Below are 24,596 nucleotides of genomic sequence, written 5' to 3'. Positions count from 1 at the left end.
GAACTGAAAAGATAGAGACCGAAACGTCGACCCACGTTTTTTCCTCTATTGATTTTTGTATTCCATTTAAAAGAGGAAAAGTGTTACAAAACGTTACAGTGTAGGTGTTTTTGATTATATATGGTTTCCCTTCTTCTTACATTGTATATATACATCTCCAGTACCCTCTCAAATATATAAAGTGAATATATATTTTATATACACCGGTTTCTGTGCTTTTTTGTTTAAATCAATCAATATTTATTGCAAATTTGTGAAGTGTTATGCTATTGTCTAGCTGGGGCCAAAATAATCTAGGCATATGATTTATTTCCTATTACAATTTGAGAATTAGTTTTACCCAAACAAAATCCCTTGAAGGCAACCTTTACCTTATCATTTATATAGCCCAAGCCCTCAAGGGTTTATTGGGTCTCCCACTTTGTGTACAACAGGAAAAGGTCGGCAGAAAGCCAGGTCATAATTCGCATGTCAGGAAAAATGCCTTCACCGCCTCATGGGATGCCTTTGCTTCTCCCGCCATGCTAGCTGAATTGTCAGTGATGGTGTTGGTCTAGTGGCAGTCTTGCCGCACATATAATCAGGCGGGGGGACCGCCGAGGAGGCGTTGGTCAGACAGTCAAAAATGTGACGCAGGCAAAAGACACTGTAACTGCTTATGAGAGTGAAAAGAAGCTGCGTGTGGGTCAGTTGCCTTGCTGAAAATTAATATACTCCTGCCTTTACTGTTTAACAGTTGGCAAGAGTGCTCTTGGGAGAAAGAGGTACAAAGCACAACTGTTAACTGTGGACCACAAAACGATGTTCCTGAACAAAGGGATTAGGCTTCTTGCTAAACACTAGATAGATGTTAGGAAAGTAGTATAACAATTCACAAAAGTGTCAAAAGCAGCTTTTATAATAAAAATGCAATGTTTCCACTGGGAGTTTGTTATATTTATTTATCTGCATCCTGTGAAAATTGGGTTTGTAGGTATTTACTAAGGACTTTAGTTGACTTATAGGTGTTAAATCTGGCATTATATTTTCAAACAAAGTGGGTTTTGTTCTTTTACACACATTTCTACAGCACGTACAGTCACATAAGTGGTTTTAAATCCATGTTACATTTTTCTTCAAGTGTTAGTTGTTAATCTGTGGAAAATCCTTTCTGTAAGCTTTATCCTAGTCTTCGCCATTGCACAACTTTCATCAATCACTTCCTTACAGAAAACCTAGGAATGTGTCAAATAAGCCAAACTAATCACAAAATAAGTTTTTAGTTTTAGAGAAGTCGCTGCTGACTTTACTAAGTAAGCCTCAGCTTCCGCGAAGTCCAAATACTAGACGTCTAATGTCCGTAAATGACAGAAAATTAGTCAAAACATGACAAACGGATGGAATTGTTTTTTACACGTTACTAAAAGTATTTCCTGTTGTATATAGGGACTTTGTAGAAAAGACGAGATACTTAAAATGCCCCTTGATCTTATGCTGCTATTTTATTAGATGTGAACAAGACCTTCGACCTGCTGAAAGGAAATTTTTGTTTACAGTTTTAGCAAAATGTAAATGCTAATGCTCTCTGTGATGAAAACTCTCTACCAATAATCAACAAAGTTACAAACCTGTTCTAGCACTGGGGCAACTTCCCACTATCAACTATAGGTCGTGTTTCCCTGATTAAAATATCAATATTTCCTTTATGATTGTTTTTTATGACTTTTCCCTGCGATTATCTAATGCTTTTGTGCTAAAATAGATGACGTGGAGTAGTGTGGCTCACTGGTTAGAGGCGGCAGGCCTGAGAGCAGAAGTCAGCCTGGGACCATGGTTCAATTCCCGACGCGGCAGGGTCGTGGACCTTGGTCAGCGGACTCGATAATTCTCGCTTCGGTGCTTACTCTAATCAGGGGTTCCACTCGGCAACTCTGGGCATTAGCTTGCCTAATCTCCACAACGGCCCCACCAATTCCAGGGATGCCTGGCTCCACCTTGGGGACTCCCAGCAAGGGACCATCCCACAGGGAAAGCCAGAACGGGTTCCCCAGAGTTATACAGCGCCGGGACACCCCGTTGCTGGGGCAGCTGTGCGCTTTACAAGTATACTACATTTACATTTACCTTTTTTCAGTTTTATTTAGGCCCATAAATAATCCAGAGTCAGGATCAAGATTTTAAAAGTAAAGGGATGGGGTGGTGGTTTAGGTCTCCACAATCTCTTTTGTACTACCTGGTGATTTTTGAAACCCAAATTCGGCGACTTCCGGATCTGCCCAGTTGTATTAAGCTTGTTAAACTACCAAAAAGAGTTCGGTATAAGACTATCAATTATAAGAAAAAAATAGAGGCAAGCTTCTACTTGATGAAACGTCATTGGCTGAATGTGGAATCTCTCCCAGGTTGTGACACCAAAATGGCCTCAAAGGTGCTTCGAAATTAGTAGACCTTTTTGCAGGCAATATCTTAAAATTAATTTACGCTCTCCAGTTAAGAGCTAGGAAATGTATTGGCTGGTACTATTTTTCCTTTATTGAGCAATTGTAATTGTATTCATATAGCTCTTACTACGCCTGACACCGCATCAAAGCACTTTTCGGCGAGTAGCACGCTAATCCGGAACCAAAAAGGATTAGTGGTAAATTAGTATAGGGAAATATGAGTTAATTTGAGAGGTGAACATGTGAGTCTGTTAAATGGATTGAAAAGGACATTGGAGGACTAGAAGAGGGAAGAGTCTAGAAAGTGTTTATTGGGAGATCATCGTAGCAGGAGGAGGTTTGGGATGAGTAAAGCAGAGATGGAGGAGGGAAGAGTCTTTAGAAATGGATTAGGGAGATCATAGGGGTAAAATTAATTTTCGGATGAGTCTAAGGAGGGATACATAAGGGAAGAATCTAGAAATGTCAAAAAAGCTTCTATTCTCAGAAATAAAACAGACAAAATGAATTGCACATCAGATTTTTTTTGGCCGAGCCTTTAATTTTAGAGTGAAGTTTTGGAACAATTAACTATTCTCTTAACCATTAACGAAAGGTTCCCATATTAAAGAAAGGTAAGAAGGTTTAACTGGTTTGGTTTAGGATTACGAAGGTCGGTTCTAAATTAACAGGACAGATCAGTCATTGTTGAGAGGTTTTAATTTTTTGAGTCTGGAATTGTTTTTTTTGTTGCTTCAGACCCCAAACATTATTAATTTTGGTTTGGCAAATGAAAAGGTGATAAGAGGCTTTCAGAATAAATGCATGGTTTTTATTTTATTGTTAATAGCACATATTTTATAACTAATTTCTGGAAATCTTCTACCACGCCGATAGACTGGACTAAATGTGGAGAGTTAGCAGATATAAACTTTGGGTTCATAGGCAAATTAACAAAGTGGATAAGTGTTACAAAATGTGGAGGAAGTTTGTCAAGTCATGTATTGAAGCCTAGCAAATTTACACTGGCATATTGGTCAGGTACAGTGATTAATATTGTGTAAAATACCGTAAATTATTATACAATTGCATTGCATGAAGTAAGCAAAATAGCACTTTAATGCGGAATCTTGGAATTTATATGCAAAGTGTTAGTTTTGTATATCATCAATAATAAAAAATAAAGATACAGGATAAGTGCAGTAACAAGTGTACGAAGGATAATTTCAGCATATTGTCCTCACTAGCCAAATTATGGGGTTAATCAGTGATGGTTTTATCATTTGATTTTCCTGGATGTATGATGTTACAACGCAGGCTATTACAACGCCTGCCTTTACAATGCGGTTTTTACATCGCATACCATTACAACGCATAGCGCTTTTGGGTGTTGGATAGTGAATAGTTTAATTTACTATTCCAACTCCAGTCCCCGTGGACACTAGGGAAGGTTATTGGATAGTAAATTAACCTATTCCCTATCCTAGAGCGCCCCCCCAGCGCAATGCGTTGTAATAGTTTGCGTTGTAATGACCGCGTTGTAATGGTAGTGCGTTGTAAAAGTTTCGTTGTAAGTGATGTTCACCGATTTTCCTGGTAAGTACTGTCACTCTTTAAATACAGAAGATCTGTTTAGCAGTTATTTATTCTTCTGTTCCATTACAGACATGTTGGAAATGGAGTACTTGGTCAGATGAAATGACTTCTCATTGAGGAGATTCTGCCCAATTGGAGAGCCCCCCATGGCTTCGGGGCCTCCCGCCATGAGTGTGGAGGCCCTTTGTGAATCAGGCCCACAGTGTGCAATTTACACCTAATTACACTTTGCCTATGGTGGAATGGGGTTAATGGGCTAATAACATGTTAGCCCCCATTTTGCTGTGTGCAATTAGGGCATGTGCGCTCTTCCATTTGCATGAGTTTTTAATTGTTGAATATTAGATGAGCAAAGCCCTTGCATTGTGCAGGTTACGCACAAGTTGCAATCCTGTGATGGACTCAAACACGTTTTTGCACCAGTTTAGGAATTAGTGAGTAGTATGATTTATATTAATTTTGCTGCACTACGGCTTGATTGCTACACATTTGGCCACAGTGTTTCTTTGCTTATGACAATTTTTGATGTTCATGATTAGGAATATCATGAACTGGAAAGGTTAGCAATGAGGCAAAATTATCAGGCTTTCTTGGCAGGAGTGTGAACCTCCATTTTCTATGTTTGCAAACATTATATACTGCATTGAATTATCTACTAGTTCTGAAGTCATAACTGTACAGCGCACTTATTTCACATTACCTCTGGTGTTTCCAGCCATTTAGTAATCACAAACCATATATAATGTACGCAATTAGATGCCATATTTTTCAGGGTCATTTTCATTGTGTTATCTTTCCATTGAGTGTTTCGATGATGTGCTTTTTCTTGTTATTCACGGTTTTACTGTGTATATATCTATATATTTCTTGGGTAATATAAAATTATTCTGTATTTACAATAACTCTGGATGGACATTCACATCTTTTTACAACTGTAATAACTGTGTTGCGTGGAACTCTGACTCAGCCTCACACACCATCCTCTTAGCTAATAACGGTGGTTTGGAGAACCGGGCACCAATTGTCCTGGTCGGTGACAGGAACTTCCAGTCTCGCCTGTATATTGCTGGGCAGTTGAAGCAACCATAATCATCATCTACAACCTTTTCAAGGCTTTAACTGTGGCATTATGTATGCAAAATATAGAGGATATCTTTGCTGTGTTTGATGCACATGAATAATGTGTTAAGAATTAGAGGTATTTACTAAGAAATTGGGTTATTAGTTGAGTAATAGATCCCCTATTGCCTCCTTACTGGGAACCAAGTACTGAATTGTAGCACTCGACTCTCTTAGGGTAGCAACCTAAAACATACAAAATACTATGCACTAAATTATGAATGTATACATCAGATAAATGAAAATACCTTCAGTGACATTTTCAAATCACATTAGCTCTAGTGGGTTTTGAACCTCAATCACAATACCCCCACCTATACCAGATGCAACCTTACAATATAAAGGGGTGTCACAGTATATGAGGCAGGTCTACTAGCTTTGTCAAGAGGTTACTACATCAATATAAAAAGCAAATGTATTGGCTTTGTCAAGGAGTCACGCATCAATGTATAATGTATAATGCAGGCATATTGTCTTTGTCATCACAGGTTAAAAATCACCATTAAGCCCAATGGAAGCAATAATCATGTTTCATCATTAATATAACCATTGCAATAGTTACCAATAATCATTGACAATAAAGTATTCTGAATAAAGCATTTTTAAAAGCATCCACGTGTGTTAGAGTCTTTCCTTATTTTTTCAGGCCACATACTGCAGCCATAGGACCAACCACTAGAAGTCCCTTGTTAGACATGCCATCCTAGGGTGGCCTTCCCCCAAACATTTTGCCTGCTTACCTCCTATATTTGCTGATTCGTTTTGCTCGCCTTAGGACTCTGAGTACTTTACCACTGCCATACAGTGCTATGGTGCATGCTCTACTCCCCTAAAACATGGCTTGATTGACGTATCTAGAGTTGGCACACCTAATTTATTTGTAGTCCCTAGTACAGTGCACTGCATGTGCCCAGGGACAATAAATTAAATGCTGCTAGTGGGCCTACAACACTTATTCTGTCACCCACATATGTAGCACTTTAAACATGTCTCAGGCCTGCCACTGTAGAGCCTGTGTGTGCAATTTACACTGCCATTTAGACTTGACATTTAAAACCCCTTGCTAATCCTTAAACTCCTCTGTTATTACATATAAGTTACCCCTACCATAGGGGTAACTTATATGTAATAACAGATTAGCCCATAGGGCAGGGAGCCGTGAAATAATCAAAAGGTAGACAAGCTCTTTTGAGTTCTGCATGTCCTGGTAGTGAAAACGTCCCAAATGTGTTTTTTTACCACTGCGAGGCTTACACCTCTACTAGGTTAACATTGGGATTTTCATAGTACATTTAATAAGCTGTAATTCCGAATTGAGAGAAGGTAGAATTGTCATGTTTAATACCTCTGGAATGGTAATGACAAATCCTCTTTAAAGGTAAAGATGCATTCAAAGTTACAATTCTGAAAATGCCACTTTTAGAAAATGGACATTGTCCTGCTCTTAACCCTTTGGTGTCTGCTGTCTGTCTATGATCACTGGTTGGGCGACAGTTCACTTTGTGTATTCCCTCTAGACAGTCCAACACAAGGGAAGGCTGGTTATGACTTCATGCATCTTCCTAGGTGAAAGGGAGAGAGGAGCTGGGCACAGCCTCATACTTACACTTGAATAGGCTGGACCCTGCCTATAAACAAAGACCCCCTGTACTGAGTTTGCAGCCAGGGAAGGAAGCAAGTAACGCTGTGTACTCCAAAGACCCTTCTTTGAATTCACCCCCACTTCAAAGGCAGAACTGTGTATAAGAACTGGACCTCTGACCTTACCAATTCAGTACACTTCTGGACCTGAAACCAACTTGCAAAGAAGGATGACTGCTGTGCTGAGGACTGTGGCACTGTTGGACTGATGCTCTGGAAGACTGCTGCCTTTCTGCCCTCTATGCTGCCTGCTGCTCTTCCTGAATGTACCCACATATTCAAACTAGCCCCCTGTTCTTCATAGACTCAGGGATATCAAAGTCTTTCACCCTGTTCCTGTGCGTGGTTTATTGGAAGTGAACCCAGGTGCTTGCTCCAGTGGCAACAAAGCATCTGCTGCTGCGATGAACAGTACACACACATTGCCACTGTTCCGGGAACAGAACTCGCGCATCACACTTGGAACCAGCACATCGCTATCAGAACTGCTGCATCGCCACCACTGCTGAAATCAATGCATCTCTTTGTTTGTGTGGAGAAACCCGCTGCATCAGCTTCGGAACCAATGCACCTCGGAATCAGAGCTTCGTCTTCGGAACCAACGCATCCCAATCCTTGCGGGAGAAAAATCAATGCATATTGTGATGCAACCAGGATTAAGGTACATTGGTAAGTGGACCCTTCAAAGGTCCTGTATCCGGCCCGTGCTCCATCGCGTTTAGCTTGAAATCTTCAGTGAGACCAATCAACTCTTTAAGCGCTATTTGCCTTCAAGCGTTATTTGAGCATTTAATCTTTATAAATTCATGTCTCAACTTCTACATATTGGATTTTTGTTGTTCTGGTCTTGTTTTATTTATAAAACTATAATCTATTTTTCTAAACTGGTGTAGAATCATTTTGTGGTGTTTCTGCAGTGTTACTTTTTGAGGTGTTGCACAAATACTTTACCTCTTAATTTAAGCCTGAGAGCTCTGTGCCAAGCTACCGGAGGGTAAGCATAGGTTAATTTATGGTGTGTATCGGACTTACCCTGGCAAAAACTGTGGTTCTTGCTTGGACATGGTGCATGCCCCTGTCAACCAGAAACCCAATTTATAACATCCCTGCACTCCAAAGAAAAAAGCACCAAGCCCAACTTTCAGGAATGCTTAACCCCTTGGGTGCTCAGGACGAGCTCAGCTCATCATGAGCTACGGCGCTCCGGTGCACATGACGAGCTGAGCTTGTACTCACCTCGCCCGTTCTGTGGAACGCTCGCACGCTGGGCTGATTCCCCTGCTGTGCTGAACGTTCCATGAGATCGGGTGTGACCATGACGAACTCAGCTCGTCATGAGCACCGGAGCGCCGTAGCTCATGATGAGCTGACCTCGTCATGAGCACCGGGGCGCTGTTCACGCCCCCGCGCCCCCCAGCACAGCGGGGGAATGTGCCCCGCAGCCAAGGGGTTAATTCTCAATAATAAACTGTCCCGTAGCCATGCTTGTGAGGTCCCAGGAGATGTAGGGTGAGTTTCTAAATCACTTTGGAAAGGTGCTGCTGAATTCCGTGCAGCCCCCCACAACACTGGAAAATAATGTTGGTGTCCCTCCTTGGGGCACCACAAGGAAAAAAACGATTTAAAAAGACTCTTTATTGGACAATATTGAGTACCTTCTGTATGGCGCCAGGAGCCAGCACTTCTGTTGTACCACCTACACTTTGAGAACTGCACATTCTGCATCCTCACTTACTGTCATTTAGCTCTCAGGTTGATTGCTCTGATTTTTATTGGACAACACCATTTTTCAGAATTGATCTTGTAGGAGGTGCTACTCAGTCATCCTTCTCTTAGTCTTCATCATTTCTCTAGTAGCTTCTGAACTACATCGTGTTAGTTCAGGTGTTGAAATGTTAACTCTTCAGAAGGAATGTGTCTCTATTAGACTGACTAAATGTAGTCTTCGCGTCAGGTATCTACTTTATCAGCATCACTGGCCAACTACATCTCTCCCAAATGGGTTTACTGTGCAGTTGGAGTCAACTAGTAAGTAGTTTACCTTGAAGTTAATTTAATTCAAATAATTTCAATCAGAAAAATGCATTTTAATTTATATACATAAAATCTATGTTTTTTCCATAATTCTTGCAAGTTGGGCTTCACGAACATTATATATTGTACACATCACACATTTAAATATTATCATTCCTCCATGTTCAATTATTAAATCTTGATTATAGAAAGAATTTGTAAAAACAATACAACAATAATGGTTTATAAAGATGCATGTTTTACTTACACCACTCCAGCCCATCTGTGACACAAATGCTAGGATGAAAGCAATTATAGTTGCAATTACACTCAGGACCATCAGAAACATGTGGGCCTAAAGAAAAGAAAATATGATGGTTACTATGTGCACCATTGTAGACCAAAAATATAGAATTAACGCATATGCCTGTCTAATACACTAAGCAGCATGCCACCAGCACAATTCTGCACTTACAAAAGTGGTTACATTGTGCACTATAACAAATTCACAAAATATGTTGCATGAAATATGAACTGTTTAAATACTAAAAGCTTCTACTAGAAGTTTCCTAAAATGCACATATTTCCCTCTGGAACACAGTAGTAGAGATGCTTTTTGGATCACAGATTTACACCATATACCATACCATAAATATGTAAGTCAGTGCACAGCAATACTGTGTGCCTGTTTTGAAGATTGGAGTAGTTGTTGATTTGTCCTGTTTCTGACTATGCTGTTGGCAGCTCAAGCACAAACAAGGGCACTTTCAGAATTCAGGACCCTATTCACAAAGGTAAAATTATATATGTAGATTAACTCTTGCACCTAGATGTAAGTCTGCTTGTTTTGCTATTCACCATTCCTGAGTTTAGATTTACAGTAAAGTGTAGACCAACAGGTCTCCTCCCACGCAATTCAGGGGTGGAGACATCCAAGACTGTATTCATGAGTGTAAATATACAAATTGTACATATAACTGGAGATTTCAGTCAGCATGGCATAGATCTCCCTGTGGCACAGGGAAAATTAATACAATGCATTAATGTGAAAAAACTTATATATAAAGATCTAAAATAAAATAATTATTTTCACCATGAAACTAATAAAATGAAAAGTTACAGCTAATTAACTTTTCACAATAAGCCTATTAAATAATTTCATCACCATCATCATTTTATCTTTTTTCATTTAAAAACCATAAAAGTGTTCCAAATATTTAAATTAATATAAAATAAATTGCCTTTACAAATGAAGGCACTACAGTATTTACAACATTATCTTACCCAATAGCTTAAGTGCAGCAAACAGAAATTGACTTACAGCAAATCATACTGAAGGATTATTAAGCATCTGTAACTAAAGGAAAACTGGTCTTCATTGATCAAAAATGATGTATTTAAGAACAGGGACAAGCAACCTACGTTTGTGAACCAAAATAAATCTACAGACAGAGGGGTCGATTCCGATCCGGTAAAATCCCCGTCCGTACGAATCGTATCCGGAGCCGTTTCCGTACGACTCGTACGGACGCCGTACGACCGGACGATTCCGATCCCGATCGGCCGACCCGGACGCGATTCGTACGGTACACGTCGATTCGTACGGAAAAGCGCACGATCACCTACACACCGTACAGCGCGTACCCCCCATGATCGCAGGGGTACGCGCCGTACCCCTGTGATCATGCGGGGTACGTGCCGTACACCCAGCGTACATGGGGTACGTGCCGTACACCCACCGTACATGGGGTACGGTGCGTACCCCATGTATGCTGGGTGTACGGCACGTACCCCGCATGATCACAGGGGTACGGCGCGTACCCCTGCGATCATGGGGGGTACGTGCCGTACCCGGGGGTGGCGTTCCGTACCTGTTACGGCGTGAACTCTGCGTTTACGACTGTTTTCGGCTCCCGTAGGAAAAGGGTCGTACGGCGCGTACCCGACACGAATCGTACTTGCTGGGTCGTAAAAACCAGCCGCGAACCGTAGTGATGTCGCGTACAGCCGGTTCCGAGTGAAACTTGTACGGAGATTTGAGTCGTACGGAGTCCTGTACGACTCGTACGGAGTTTGGCACCTGGTACGGATCGTACTTCGTCGTACGTACGGGAACGATTCGTATGGGGAAAAAACTCTCCGTATGACGATTCGGAGCGCATTTTACCGGATCGGAATCGACCCCAGAGTGTTACAATTTGTAGAGAAACATTATTACAGGGATGAAAAGTCAGATTCTTTAGGATCCAGGCCTTTGCCGTGCAATTAGGGTGGTAGAAGCCTGATCAATGCATGGCCAAGTCTTGGAACGAGCTTTCTTTCATTCTATTTGCCCCCAGTCTGCTCACAATCGGGAAGAATTGAAAACTTGGCTGTTTAACAACTAGGCCCTCTCTCTTTCCCGCCCTTCTGTCCATTTCTTTGAGCTAGCACCAGGACAGCTTCGAGTAACCGTATGGTTTACAAATGTACCCAAAATTAACATTAACTAAGAATTGGGGGCAGAGTCTGGCCACCAACTGAAATAGACACCTCCACGTAGAGGGAGAAGGATTTTCCACACAGATGTCAAGGGGGTCCATCGGGCCAGAATGAAAGCAACAGCGTTGTAACTTTGAGGGTATTGAGATTATTTTCGACATGAGAAATTACAGTTAAACTGAGTTCTTGACTGAAGTCCTGAAGCACAGTTGTTTCTTCAGCGGAGCTGAGCATCACAACTCAAACTGTCAGGAAAGAGTCAGCTGCTCAAGAGAAGTGGTATTCCTTGCTTTTACACCGGAGGCTACTTCAGGGGAATTAAATTACTCTTGAACTCTGGCTGAACTCTTCACACTGGCAGAGGGGAAGTGCAGGGCATGTGGAGGGAAAATTAGAGCACCATTTCTGTAGCTGGGAGAGTCTGTGAAAAAGGAATCACTCTGTCAGGAAACTGCCTGATTCTGAAGAGTTCAGAGAAATTTCCTATATTGAAGTGGAAAGGCTGACCTGTGTTTTTGAATTGTTTTTGAAGTGCTGTTGTACTTCTCGCAGGGCACAGGAGAAGCATATGAGAACTTTCAACCCAGAGGTATTTCTCTTCATTTGACAGCTTAGACTCTGCTACACAATTAGCTAGACAAGGGAATTCCTATCAGCAAAGGGTGTAGAGGAAACGTAGATGAACAGGGGGAAGCTGTATGACAGTTCTGATTCAGTGTTTTTCAGCAATCCCTGTTTGAAATCATGCTGCTTTCAGTTTGAGACTAGAAGTCTGCCATCATCCAAATATGTATTTGCGTTATAGTGTTACTACTAAACTGCTTTGTGAGGCGACTGAATATCATATTTGGTTACCAGGCTGTACCTATTTCTTGTCTTCTCTAACATTGAAGTATACCAGTATGGCCGTGGCATACCTAATAGAAAGCCTTTGTTTACACAAGTAGTAGGGGGCACTCTATGTTCGGGCACTTCTACTACAGTCCAAATTACTGCTTCTATGCCCTTATTTTAAAAGAGATTTCTACTGTGGGGTAAAGATTAACAATTGAGATCTATGGATGTTAAAATTTCAGATTTCGCTACAGAAATGAAGGGTGCAGATTTACAAGACCCTTGCGCCTCTTTTACGCCGCCGTTGAGTCACTTTTGTGACGCAGCGGCAGCGCAAAAGATGCGCCATGCTGCGGGGTATTTACAACGTGACGCATCTGAGAGATGCGTCACGTTGTAAAGCCCTGCGCCAGAAGTAGGCGTTCCTGCGCAGGGGGGGCGTTCCGACGCGGGAACGCCTTCCAAAAGTGGCTGAGTGAAATCTACAAGATTTCACTCAGTCACTTTTGAGCCCATGCTGCGTCAAAACCCTGCACCTGCTTGAAGCAGGCATAAGGATTGACGCAGCATTGTAAAGATAGGGGCCCCCAGAGCATTGCTAGAGCTGCGTTGCGCTTGCGACGCAACTCCAGAAATGCGCCGCCTTTATGGCACAGATGTGTCACGCATCTGTGCCGGTTTTGCCCCATGGTGCGCTGCATTGTAAATGCGTTGCATCCATGGTGGAGGAGCCGTGGCGCACAATAACTGCCGCATCCCTGCTGATATGCAGGGATGCGCCAGTTAATGTAAAGCTGCCCCGCAGTCTCTAAGGATGGACCCAAATACTTTTCATACCAAAGTAGAAACTCTATATAACCGCATGCGCGCTAGCGGTTTTCCCACTGCGCGCTGCGATTTAAAAAACTCCCGCGTTACATGACGAGCTCAGCTCGTCATCCGCGTAGCGCAGGTTACGCTCATGACGAGCTGAGCTCGTCATGAGCGTAGAAGGGGTTAAACAAACCACCCTTTTGAAAGAAAGATTAGAAAATGTAGAGTATTGGGGTCCAGATATCTGGCATTTAAAACTATAAGTAATAGATTTGGAAGACAGGGCTCAAAGAAAAAACGTTTGTTTTTATGGAATTTCAGAAAAAAATGGAAAAGAATAATGATGTGAAGAGCATGCTACTAACTTTAATACTGCAGCTACTGAACATATTTTGCGCAAACTCTTCAGTAGCAGGGAGCTCACAGGATTAGATCAAGAAATTCAACTTAAACCCTTGAATCTGGACTTAGATCAATTATTGTGTGCCTCCTGCATCATGAACAGGTTCATCAAATACTAACAGCTGCTCATAAACATGGTCCTTAGAACTTGGAAGTCCATAAAGTATAATGCCAAATGAAGGGCATTCCTGCAACTTAGGCCAAGGATTCAGAAATGGGATATCAAATATGGTCTTTTAGAACCTGCCACAGTGTGGATCACAATGGATTGGAAATCAAGGGATTACACAGAGCCTGAGGTTGTGGTAAGCTTTCTGGACAGTTTAGAGGATAATCACATGGACTTAACACCACCATCCCTGACCGAAACAACTATAAACAGTTAACTTCAATTACAGAATGAACTTCAAAGCCACCACTCTGGTAGATTACACATCCGTACCTTTAAAAAAAAACAGTCTGACAGAGATAAAGTGGTCCACTGTGTAGAAGTACTCACAAAGAAAAATAGCACAGACAAATCGAGATCATCTCTAAAGTCATCCTCGTCTTTTGATAAAGTAACTGATGATAAACCTTTCACTGTTGCTTCTTGCAGCTTGATGAGCATATATACATGCTATGTATTAACATAATTGTATTACTGTTTTATTGCAGTTACTACCTCTGATGTACATGATACATTTACTTTTCTCTTACATTGCTGTTCAATACACCATGTATATATCATACTTTATTTGTATATGCAGACTTTCTCCTGGATGGACTATGTAACGCCATGGCGTGGTTTTTCTCGTAATCTGTTAACTAGGAGTGTTTTTCTTTTCTCCCCTGTGGAGTCTGGGTCTCGCACTGAGGTTTGGACCCACCGACAAAAGATACACATTCTTTGATCTGTAGTATTTTTTTTACTTTTTTGCAGTTAGAACAGTGTACTTACGCAATTTAAAGTTTAGTATTAACAATATTTTGTGATTATATTTACGTCTCAGGTTTATTATACCCCGGATAGTTTTTCGCTTCAGTAATTTTCCATTACCACATTCCCACATCATTTATCAACCTTATTTTTCCTTTTTACCCTTTTGGTCCATATTCACACAATTCAAAAATACTCTAACATTTCCAGTCAGCACCATGACAACTAACCCTATGCACATTGTGTCTAGCAATGTCAATGGCTTTACTACTTGTATTAAAAGGAAGAAAATTCTTTACTATTTAGCCTCCAAACATACAGATTTTGCTCTCATTCAAGAGACATCTATCCGGTATAGAATCAGAAAAATTAAAATGAGATTGGGTAGGCCAGATTCTTTAAAACTACAAACACCCTTCTAATATGTCAGGAGATGCTATATCCCATACTATTACTAGAAAATGTGGTGTAATACAAAATAAAAAGTGCAATGTCAAATACTACAGTCATGGTCAGATGAAGATGGTAAGTTTGTTTTATCCAAACTTAAAACCGGTGATAACATATTAGGAGTGGATTCTATTTATGCCCCCGTTGGGAACAAAGCTCGTTTTTTCCTTCATCTAAACAGAATTCTAACAGAAATGGGACTTTCCAAAATAGCTCTGGTGAGCAATTGGAATCTTGCCCCGGATGTGATCTTAGACAGGATATGCCTCGTAGACACAACACACAGTACAAATAGAGTGATACTGGGAGACATCCATGAAAATCATGGGTTGTCAGACATCTGGCATTTACTACATCCATCAGATAAGGGGTTTACATATCACTCTGCAGTACACGATTCCTATTCTAGAATAGACTATTTACTTATTTCACATTCAATTATACCACAAGTACTTGATTCTGACATTTTAGAAATTGTACTTTCAGATCCGGTTTCTATCAGTCTCCAGTTTGATTGGGGTCTGAAACACCCTTGTTGGAAACCGTGGGATTTAAACATATCTTGATACAAACTACAGACAGAAAAATCACAATTATAATCACATTTGACTACTTATATGAAAAACAACAAGGGTTCACTTTCTTCACAAATTTTATGAGCAGCTGCAAAAGCCACACTGAGGGGGCAAATTATGAGAGATTCTGCCACAGCCAATAATCAATCATTCAGTACATTTGTAGAGCGCACAACTCACCTGTGAGGGTCTCAAGGCGCTGAGGGGGGAGAGGGGGGGAGGAGCAGCTACTGCTCGAACAACCAGGTCTTGAGGTGTCTCGTGAAGGCCAGCAGGTCCTGGGCCTGTCGTAGGCATATGGGGAGGGTGTTCCAGGTTTTTGCGTCGAGTTGAGAGAATGATCTGCCGTCGGCAGTCGCTCGACGGATGTGGGGGACGGTGGCGAGGTAAGCGGAGTGAAGCTGGTGGGTCCGGGTGTAAAAGGTGAGACATTTGTTGAGGTACGCTGGTCCGGTGTTGTGGAGAGATTGTGTGCGTGGGTGAGGAGCTTAAAGGTGATCCTTTTGTTGACAGGGAGCCAGTGTAGGTCTTTCAAGTGAGCTGTGATATGGCTGTGGCGAGGGATGTCGAGGATGAGGCATGCTGAGGCGTTCTGTCTGCGTTGTAGTGGTTTCTGGAGTTTGGCTTATGTTCCTGCATAGAGAGCGTTGCCATAGTCCAGTCTGCTGCTGACGTGGGCCTGGGTGACTGTACTTCTGGTGCAGGTGGGGATCCATCTGTAGATTTGGTGGAACATGCGGGGGGTGTTGAAGCAGGAGGAGGAGACGGCGTTCACTTGCTGGGTCATTGATAATGCAGAGTCCAGGATGTCTCCCAGGTTGCGTGCGTGGTTAGTGGGCATCGGTGCAGTTCCCAGTGCAGCCGGCTACCAAGAGTCGTCCCAGGTGGAGGGGGTGGATCCGATGAGGAGGACATCCGTCTTGTCAGAGTTCAGTTTCAGGCAGCTGATTGTAATCCATTCGGTGATGGCCTTCATTCCTTCGTGGAGGTTGGATTTGGCTTTGGTGGGGGCCTTGGTGAGGGAGAGGATCAGCTTGGTGTCATCGGCTTATGAGACAATGTTGAGGTTATGCGATCTGGCGATGTTGGTGAGTGGTGCCATGTAGATGTTGAAGAGTGTCGGGCTGAGGGATGATCCTTGGGGTAAGCCGCAGATGATCTTTGTGTCTTCAGAGCAGAATTGGGGGAGGCAGACACTCTGGGTTCTGCCGGTGAGGAAGCAGGTGGTCCAGTCCAGTGCTCTGTCACAGACCCCTGCGTTGTGGAGGCGTGTGCGGAGGGTGTGGTGGCAGAGACATCCAGGAGGATGAGGGCCGCGGTTTCTCCATTGTCCATCATGGCCTTGATGTCGTCGGTAGCGGCGATGAGGGTTGTTTCGGTGCTGTGGTTGCTGCCGAATCGGATTGGGATGGGTCCAGGATGTTGTTCTTCGAGGAAGGAGGTCAGTTGTTTGTTGACGATCTTCTCGATGACTTTTGCCGGGAACAGGAGTAGGGAGATGGGCCGAAGTGCTTAAGGTCCTTGGGGTCAGCTTTGGGTTTCCTGAGCAGGGCGTTGATCACAGCGTGCTTCCAGCTCTCCAGGAAGGTGGCGGTCTCGAAGGAGCTGTTGATGATCTTGCGGAGATGGGGTGCGATGGTGGAGCTTGCTTTGTTGAAGATGTGATGCGGGCAGGAGTCGGATGGTGAGCCAGAGTGGATGGTGTTCATGATTTTGATGGTGTCTTCATCGTTGAGGTGGGTCCAGGAAAGCAGGCGGTTGATGTCGATGAGGCTGAGGGGTGGTGATTCTGAAGTGTCTGTATCTGTCGGGGGGACTGGTTGCTGAAGCTGTCGTGGATGTCTGTGATCTTGCGGTGGGAGCAGGTGGCTAGGGAGTCACAGAGGTCTTGTGATGGCGGGATGTCGCTGGAGTTAGAGCAGGGGTTGGAGAGTTCCTTCCCAATGTTGAAGAGCTCTTTGCTCTTGTGTGCATTGTTGTCAATGCGCTCTATGAAGGAGGTCCTGTTGGCGGTTCAGATGAGTTGGTGGTGTCTGCGGATGCCGCTCTTGTAGGCGGTGTTGCTGTCTGGTGTTTGTTTGTGGTGCCACTTCTTCTCGAGCCTACGGCAGGCCTGCTTGGATGCCTGGAGGTCGGCGGTGAACCAGATGGCTTTTCTGTCGGTGCGTCTGTTCGAGGATTTTTTTTATGGGGCGAGAGTTTTGGCGCAGTCACGATCCATTGCCTGAAGTTGAGGGCAGCGAAGTCGGTGTCAGTAGCGTCCGTTGGTGGGTTTTGGGTTAGGGTGGTGACTAGCAGGTCTTCGGTAACTTTGCTCCAGCTGCGGTGGGGGGCCCGTTGTGTGCGGTGGTGCGTGGTAGGTTTCTCAAAGGTGAAGTGGACGCAGCGGTGGTCGGTCCAGTGGAGTTCGGTGGTGTGGCTGAAGGTGGCGTGGTTGCTGGCTGAGAAGATGGGGTCAAGTATGTGTCCGGCGGAGTGGGTGGGGGTCGTGACGAGCTGTTTGAGTTCGAGGTTGACAAGGTTTTTGAGCAGGGTGGTGGAGTTGATGTTGTGGGCATTTGAGGTGGAACTTCAGGTCTCAGAGGAGGAAGTAGTCCGTGGACGCAAGGGCGTGCGTGCTGATGAAGCCGGCGATGGAGTCGCTGAACTGGGGCGGGGCAGGGTGGTCTGTAGATGAGGGTTCCTCTGAGGGTGGTATTGGGGTCAGTGTGGATCTGGAAGTGCAGGTGTTCAGTGGTGGTAGGCGTGTCGTCTGTGCTGGTCGAGATTCTGAGGGTGTTTATGTGGATGATGGCGATTCCTCCTCCTGTTCCGTTGGTGCGGTCCCTGCGGGTGATCTTGTAGCCGTCAGGGATGGCTATGGCGATGTCAGGTGCCGAGGAGGGGTTCATCCAGGTCTCCGTCAGGAAGGCAACGTCTGGGAGGTGGAGTCGAGTAGGTCCCAGAGTTCGATGGCATGTCTGCGGGCAGAGCAGGTGTTGAGAAGAAGGCATCAGAGGCTGGTGGGCGTGGTGGTGGTTTGGAGGCTGGTGAAGCAGCTGTCTGGCAGGTGAAGGGTCCGTGGGTCTGCTTCGGGGTGGCCCGGAAGCAGGAGTGGGATCGGCCCGCATTGAGTGCGTGGAGGGTGCTGGCGTCATAGCGGCGTCGGGTGTCGTGGCGTTCGTGAGGGCCAGCAGATGCCATAAGAGGGTGAGGTGGGAGGAAGGAGCATCTGGGAGGTGGGGCGGATCGGCGATCGAGGGGGCGGGGCCGCAGAGGCAGGAAAGCGGGAGAGCAGAACGTGCAGGGAACAGGAGTACAGTGGAACAAAATTAAAAAGTAAAGTGAGAAATACAGTGGGAAATAAGGACACAAAGCAAGACAGAAACAGTAGCATAGAACATAGAATAACATGACATAGAATCGAACACCAAACATATAATTTTAGAAAACCCTGACACATGCTCATTTTACCAATCCAACTCAAGCTTCCTGATTGGATTGGAAAAGGCTAAAATGGGGCTTAATACACTATATACTTCGAAAACAGAATACATGTTATAGAGACTTAAGACTCGAAATTACAAACAAGGAGAAAAAGCTGGTCATTTACTAGCGGCACAATTAATACAGAGAAGCTATGACAGCTATTCCAGCTATTTATAACTCTGAAGGTAAGTTAATAACTGAGACACAAGAAATAGCTCATACATTTGCAGATTATTATGAGAAGATATAAAGCTCAGCGATTGATGATGTCCACCTCAAAGAAAAGGAATTATGTGATAAAATAACATTCCCTCTGCCTCAGTGAATGGGATCGGCTCATACTGGTGGGTGAAATAACAAAGGATAAAATTGCTCAAGCAATCTCCAGTCTTACATACAATAAAGCACTAGGGAGAAGATGGTTTTCCCAGGAAATTTTACCATTGGGTAAAACCAGAAGGAATAGACGCTCTTTATGATGCCTATACAGAAGCAGAGGAAACCGGTAGTCTCTCCTCAGTCTCAAATAAAGCTGTCATAGCGCTCCTTCCCAAACATGAGAAGGATCTATTATACTGCAACTGCTATCATCAAATTACCCTTCTGAATACAGATTCAAAGATATTAGCCACCATTCTCGCCAAAAGACTCAAACAAGTTATCACTAAACTCACACATAATTCTTTAGTGGGATTCATGCCAGGCAGAAATTCTCGTAGTCGTCTTTGCACTTTGGCTCCCACACTCTGGCTTTCCAAGGATGCTGGAGAAGACAGTAGCCTTATCCTTCGATGCAGAGAAAGCCTTTGACCGTATTGAAAAGAGCTATATGTTCCGTACATTACATAGGGTGGGATTAGGTAATGAATATATCTCTAAGTTCAAATGGTTATATACGACACAGTTAGCACAAGTGAATTGTGGGGGTATCCTTTCAAAATCTCTTTTAGTGCAAAGAGGAACCCGCCAGAGTTGCCCTTTATCGTCCCTTTTATTCCTTCTTGCACTTGAACCACTGGCTGTAGCAATAAGGCAGTGTTCACAAATAGCAGGAATTCCTAAACTGACAAATCTCAAAAACATCTATATGCAGATGACATATTGCTCACACTTACTGATCTACCTACTTCACTCCCAACACTCATGTCTACCGTTTCTCACTTCTCGACCATTTCTGGCTACAAAGTCAATTGGAATAAGAATGAAGCTCTCCCATTGTCCAGGGGCAGAAGCAGATATTTTAGGCTATAAGTTTCAATTGAAAGCAGATCATCTGAAGTATCTAGGTATTGATATCAACACAGGTTTAGAACATATCATTAAAGATAACTATGGTCCGCTTATTGCTAAAGCAAAGTCGGAGTATGAAAAATTGTCCCATCTTAACCTGTTCTATTGTGGTAGAGTACAGGCAGTGAAAAATATTATAGTGCCTCTTTTCAGTTATGTTTTAGGTATTTGACAGTTGACTTTTAAAATATCTATATTACGAGTAATCAACAAAGGTATTAAAACCTTTTATTTGGGCATCTCTGAGATCTAGACTTAAAATCTCCAAATTGATTGCTCACAGGCGATATGGGGGACTTAATGTACCGTGCATTGAGAATTACTATACAGACCTCCATTTATCTCAATTGGTTTATCTTTGGTCCAGACCGGATGATCCCCTCGCTATGGGTTCTCATTGAAAGAGAATCTGTACAGGCAATTTCAGGTTTATAAATGTTGTATACTAAAAAGCACCTGCTTTAAAAATGTTAAACCTTATTATTCGGTATACACCTGTTACAACGCATTTTGTAACGGTATGCGGAGTAAAAGTCGCGTTGTAATGGTCTGCGGAGTAATAGTATGCGTTATAACGTCATACATCCACCCTATTATTCAATCTATGCTTAAGATTTGTACACATGTCTACAACCTCCCTAAGAGTAACCCGAAACTACATATATAGGCCCCCATATGGCATAACACTGATATTAGAATAGGTAAGCAGACTATTTCCTGGGATGTATGGGAGAGAGCGGGTATTCTAATGTTGGATCTCTTACTCAGTTTAGAAGGTGAGCATAAAACCTTTGAAATGCTTCAGATAGAATTTCAACTCCCTAGCTCCCAAGAGGGGAAATACTTACAACTAAAACAGGCTCTATTTTGTAGATTAGGACCACATCCGTGGACACTTGAGGATTCCCCAGTGTTACAATACTTATGAATTTGGGGGGAATTGAAAAGCGCAGTTACTGGGTTTTATAATCTCATAGTGCATAAACTACACTCATGTCCATTACTAGCACAACTTCAAATGGAAAGGGTTAATTACTGTAGATTATTCCAATGAGAAATGGGTGGATGTTATTATGAACATGGATAAAGGAGTCAGAGAGGCTAGAAGTAAGTTTAATCTCTTCAAACATTTTCAGAACTGATACTGGTCACCACAAACTCTCAAGACAGCAGGTTTACTACTCCAACCTACCTGTGGGAGGTGCTCTCAGGAGGACTGCGAGATACTACACATTTTATTCCGGTGTCCAGTTTTGAAGGAATACTGGTCTTCCATAACTTCCTCTCTCCACAGAGCTATGCCTCTGTCCATTCCATGAACAGAAACATTTGTTTTATTACATGATATCATTAATCTCTCAAATCTCACAAACCATACGATTGAAAGCTATATCACTCACTGTAGCAAATATGTGAATATAAGATATTGGAGAATACCACAATGGCCTTCACACAATGAATGGTTTATTGAAATGTTTAAACTGGCATCATATGAAAAACTTATTTACAGATTGCAAGACAATGTTGGAATTTTGATCCAAACTTGGAAATCTCTTCTAGCTATTACAGATCCTTTTTCTGGTAATATTTAAGATTTTTCCTTCTTATTTGGAAATACAATAAGGGAGTCATTCCTTTTTCCTCTCCTTATTAATTCATTATCATCATTATTTATATTCATGCTGTTGCTGTTATCATTAGGACTGTTGATGCTTGACCCTGTTCTAGACAGGTCACTCCCCACACCGCACCACTCCACCTTCCTGTGCCCGTGTCTCTGACCCCGCTGCTGCCTCTGTTGCCGCGAGTTCTTGGCCTCTCATTGATATCTGTTCCACTTTTTTACCACTCGTTTATTGTGACTGGTTTTGTTTTTCTCTCCACTGCTGTTCTTATATTGTGCTTTGAATCCCTGTATTTTTCTTGTATTGTGCTTAGGTATTGTTCCCGGCATTTTGTGTTCTGTGTCCTTGTTCCTCCCGCCACTGCGTCCCCTGCAGCCCACCCCCCTCGTGCGCCCATTGGTGTATTGCTCCCCACCTCCCAGCTGCTCCTCCCTTCCACCTCCCCTTATTATGGTAGCCGCTGTGCAGACGCAACGCTGGCCTGCTTTCGCCAAAGGCAAGCCCGTCTGCGCCCGTCCAAGCCTGGACCGCGCCCAGCAGCAGAACCCCTGTCCCGCGATCGCCACAATGCTCGTCACCAGTACAACGCCAGCACCCTTCACGCCGGCCGCCCACACACCTGCTTCCAGGCCACCCCGAAGCGGACCCATGGACCCTTCTCCTGCCGGATCTGCAACTACACCAGCTTCCAAACCACCCACACGCCCACCAGGGTCAGCAGCAACAGGCTCTGATGCCTTCTACTCAACACCCGCTCTGCTCTAAAACACGCCATCGAACTCTGGGACCTACTCGACTCCACCTCCCCAGATATCCCTTTCCTGAAGGAGACCGGGATGAACCCCTCCTCGGCACCCGACATTGCCATAGCCATCCCTGACGGCTACAAGATCACCTGCAGGGACCGCACCAACGGAACAGGAGGAGGAATCGCCATCGTCCACAGAAACACCCTCAGAATCTCGACCAGCACCAACGACTCGTTCATCACTGCCAAACACCTGCACTTCCAGTTCCACACCAACCCCAACACCACCCTCAGAGGAACCCTCTCTACAGACCACCCTGCCCCGGGCCATAGTTCAGCGACTCCATCACCGACTTCGTCAGCCAGCACGCCCTTCCGTCCATGGACAACATCCTCCTCGGAGGCCTGAACTTCCACCTCGAGAACACCAATGACTGCAACTCCACCACCCTGCTCGACAACCTCGACAACCTCAGACTCAAACAGCTTGTCACGACTCCCACCCACTCCGCAAGACACACTCTTGACCCCATCTTCTCAGCCAACAACCACATCACCTTCAGCCACACCACCGATCTCCAATGGACCGACCACCGCTGTGTCCACTTCACCTTAAAGAAACCCACCGCGCACAACCGCACACAAAGGGCCCCCCACTGCAGCTGTGGGAAAGTCACCGAAGACCAGCTAGTCACCACCCTCCCCCAAAACCCACCAACAGACACTACCGACACCAACGCAGAAGCCATCAACCTCAGGCAATGGATTGATGACTGCTCCAACGCCCACGTACCACTCATGAAACTATCAAACAGACGCACCGAAGGAAAAGCCAGCTGATTTAACCAGCGGTATCCAAGCAGGCCTGCCGGAGGCTTGAGGAGAAGTGGCACCACGAACAGACACCAGACAGCAGCACAGCCTACAAGAGCACCATCCGCAGACACCACCAACTCATCTGAACCGCCAAAAGGACCTCCTTCAAAGATCTCATTGACAACAACGCACACAACAGCAAAGAGCTCTTCAACATCGTGAAGGAACTCTTCAACCCCAGCGCCAACTCTAACGACATCCCGCCATCACAAGACCTCTGCAACTCCCTAGCCACCTTCTTCCATCGCAAGATCGCAGACATCCACGACAGCTTCAGCAGCTAGACCCCCGATAGACACAGACACCTCTGACTCCCCGCCCCCAGCCACATCGACACCCTGCTGCCCTGGACCCATGTCAATGATGAAGACACCATCAAAATCATGAACACCATCCACTCCAGTACACCGTTAGACCCCTGCCCGCACCACATCTTCAACAAAGCAAGCTCCACCATCGCACCCTATCTCCGCAAGATCAACAACAGCTCCTTCGAGACTACCACCTTCCTGGAGAGCAGGAAGCACGCCAAGATCAACGCCCTACTCAAGAAACCCAAAGCTGACCCCAAGGACCTCAGGAACTTCTGACCCATCTTCCTCCTCTCGTTCCCGTCGAAAGTCATTGAAAAGATAGTGAACAAGCAACTGAGCTCCTTCTTTGAAAAGTACAACATTCTGGACACATCCCAATCCGGATTCCGCAGCAACCACAGCACCGAAACAGCGCTCTTTGCCGCCACTGACGACATCAGGGACATGATCGACAACTGAGAAACCGCGGCCCTCATCCTCCTGCACCTCTCGGTGGCCTTCGACACTGTCTGCCATCACACCCTTAGCACACGCCTCCACGACGCAGGGATCCATGACAAAGCACGGGACTGGACCACCTCCTTCCTCACCGGCAGAACCTGGAGTGTCCACCTCCCCCATTCCGCTCCAAAGACACCAAGATCACCTGCGGTGTACTTCAAGGATCGTCCCTCAGCCCAACACTTCAACATCTACATGGAATCGCTCGCCAACATCGCCAGATCACACGACCTCAACATCGTCTCATACTCTGATGATACTCAGCTGATCCTCTCCCTCACCAATGCCCCCACAACTGCCAAATCCAACCTCCACAAAGGAATGAAGGCCATCGCCAAATGGATGATGAACAGTCGCCTGTAACTGAACTCGGACAAGACGGAGGTCCTCATCATCGGATCCACCCCCTCCACCTGGGACGACTCTTAGTGGCCGATCGCACTGGGAGCCGCACCTATGGCCACCAACCACGCACGCAACCTGGAAGTCATGCTGGACTCTGCATTGCCAATGACCCAGCAAGTGAAGGCCG

At 44.4% G+C, this 24,596-nt stretch overlaps 1 protein-coding gene across 4 annotated transcripts in view; it reads right to left on the bottom strand.

The window, feature by feature from the left end:
* LOC144755443 (putative ferric-chelate reductase 1) overlaps positions 1–24,596 on the bottom strand; it is a 552,454-nt gene that overhangs the window by 106,834 nt on the left and 421,024 nt on the right. For all 4 annotated transcript variants that reach the window (XM_078644381.1, XM_078644371.1, XM_078644398.1 and 1 more), the window contains one exon: positions 9,037–9,123. In XM_078644381.1, the coding sequence (XP_078500507.1) occupies positions 9,037–9,123 (87 nt within the window). The remainder of the gene's footprint in view (positions 1–9,036; positions 9,124–24,596) is intronic.

The sequence above is a fragment of the Lissotriton helveticus genome, chromosome 1_1, assembly GCF_964261635.1.
Source record: "Lissotriton helveticus chromosome 1_1, aLisHel1.1, whole genome shotgun sequence".
Lineage (NCBI taxonomy): Eukaryota > Metazoa > Chordata > Amphibia > Caudata > Salamandridae > Lissotriton > Lissotriton helveticus.
This window is presented reverse-complemented; position numbering and strand designations above follow the sequence as displayed.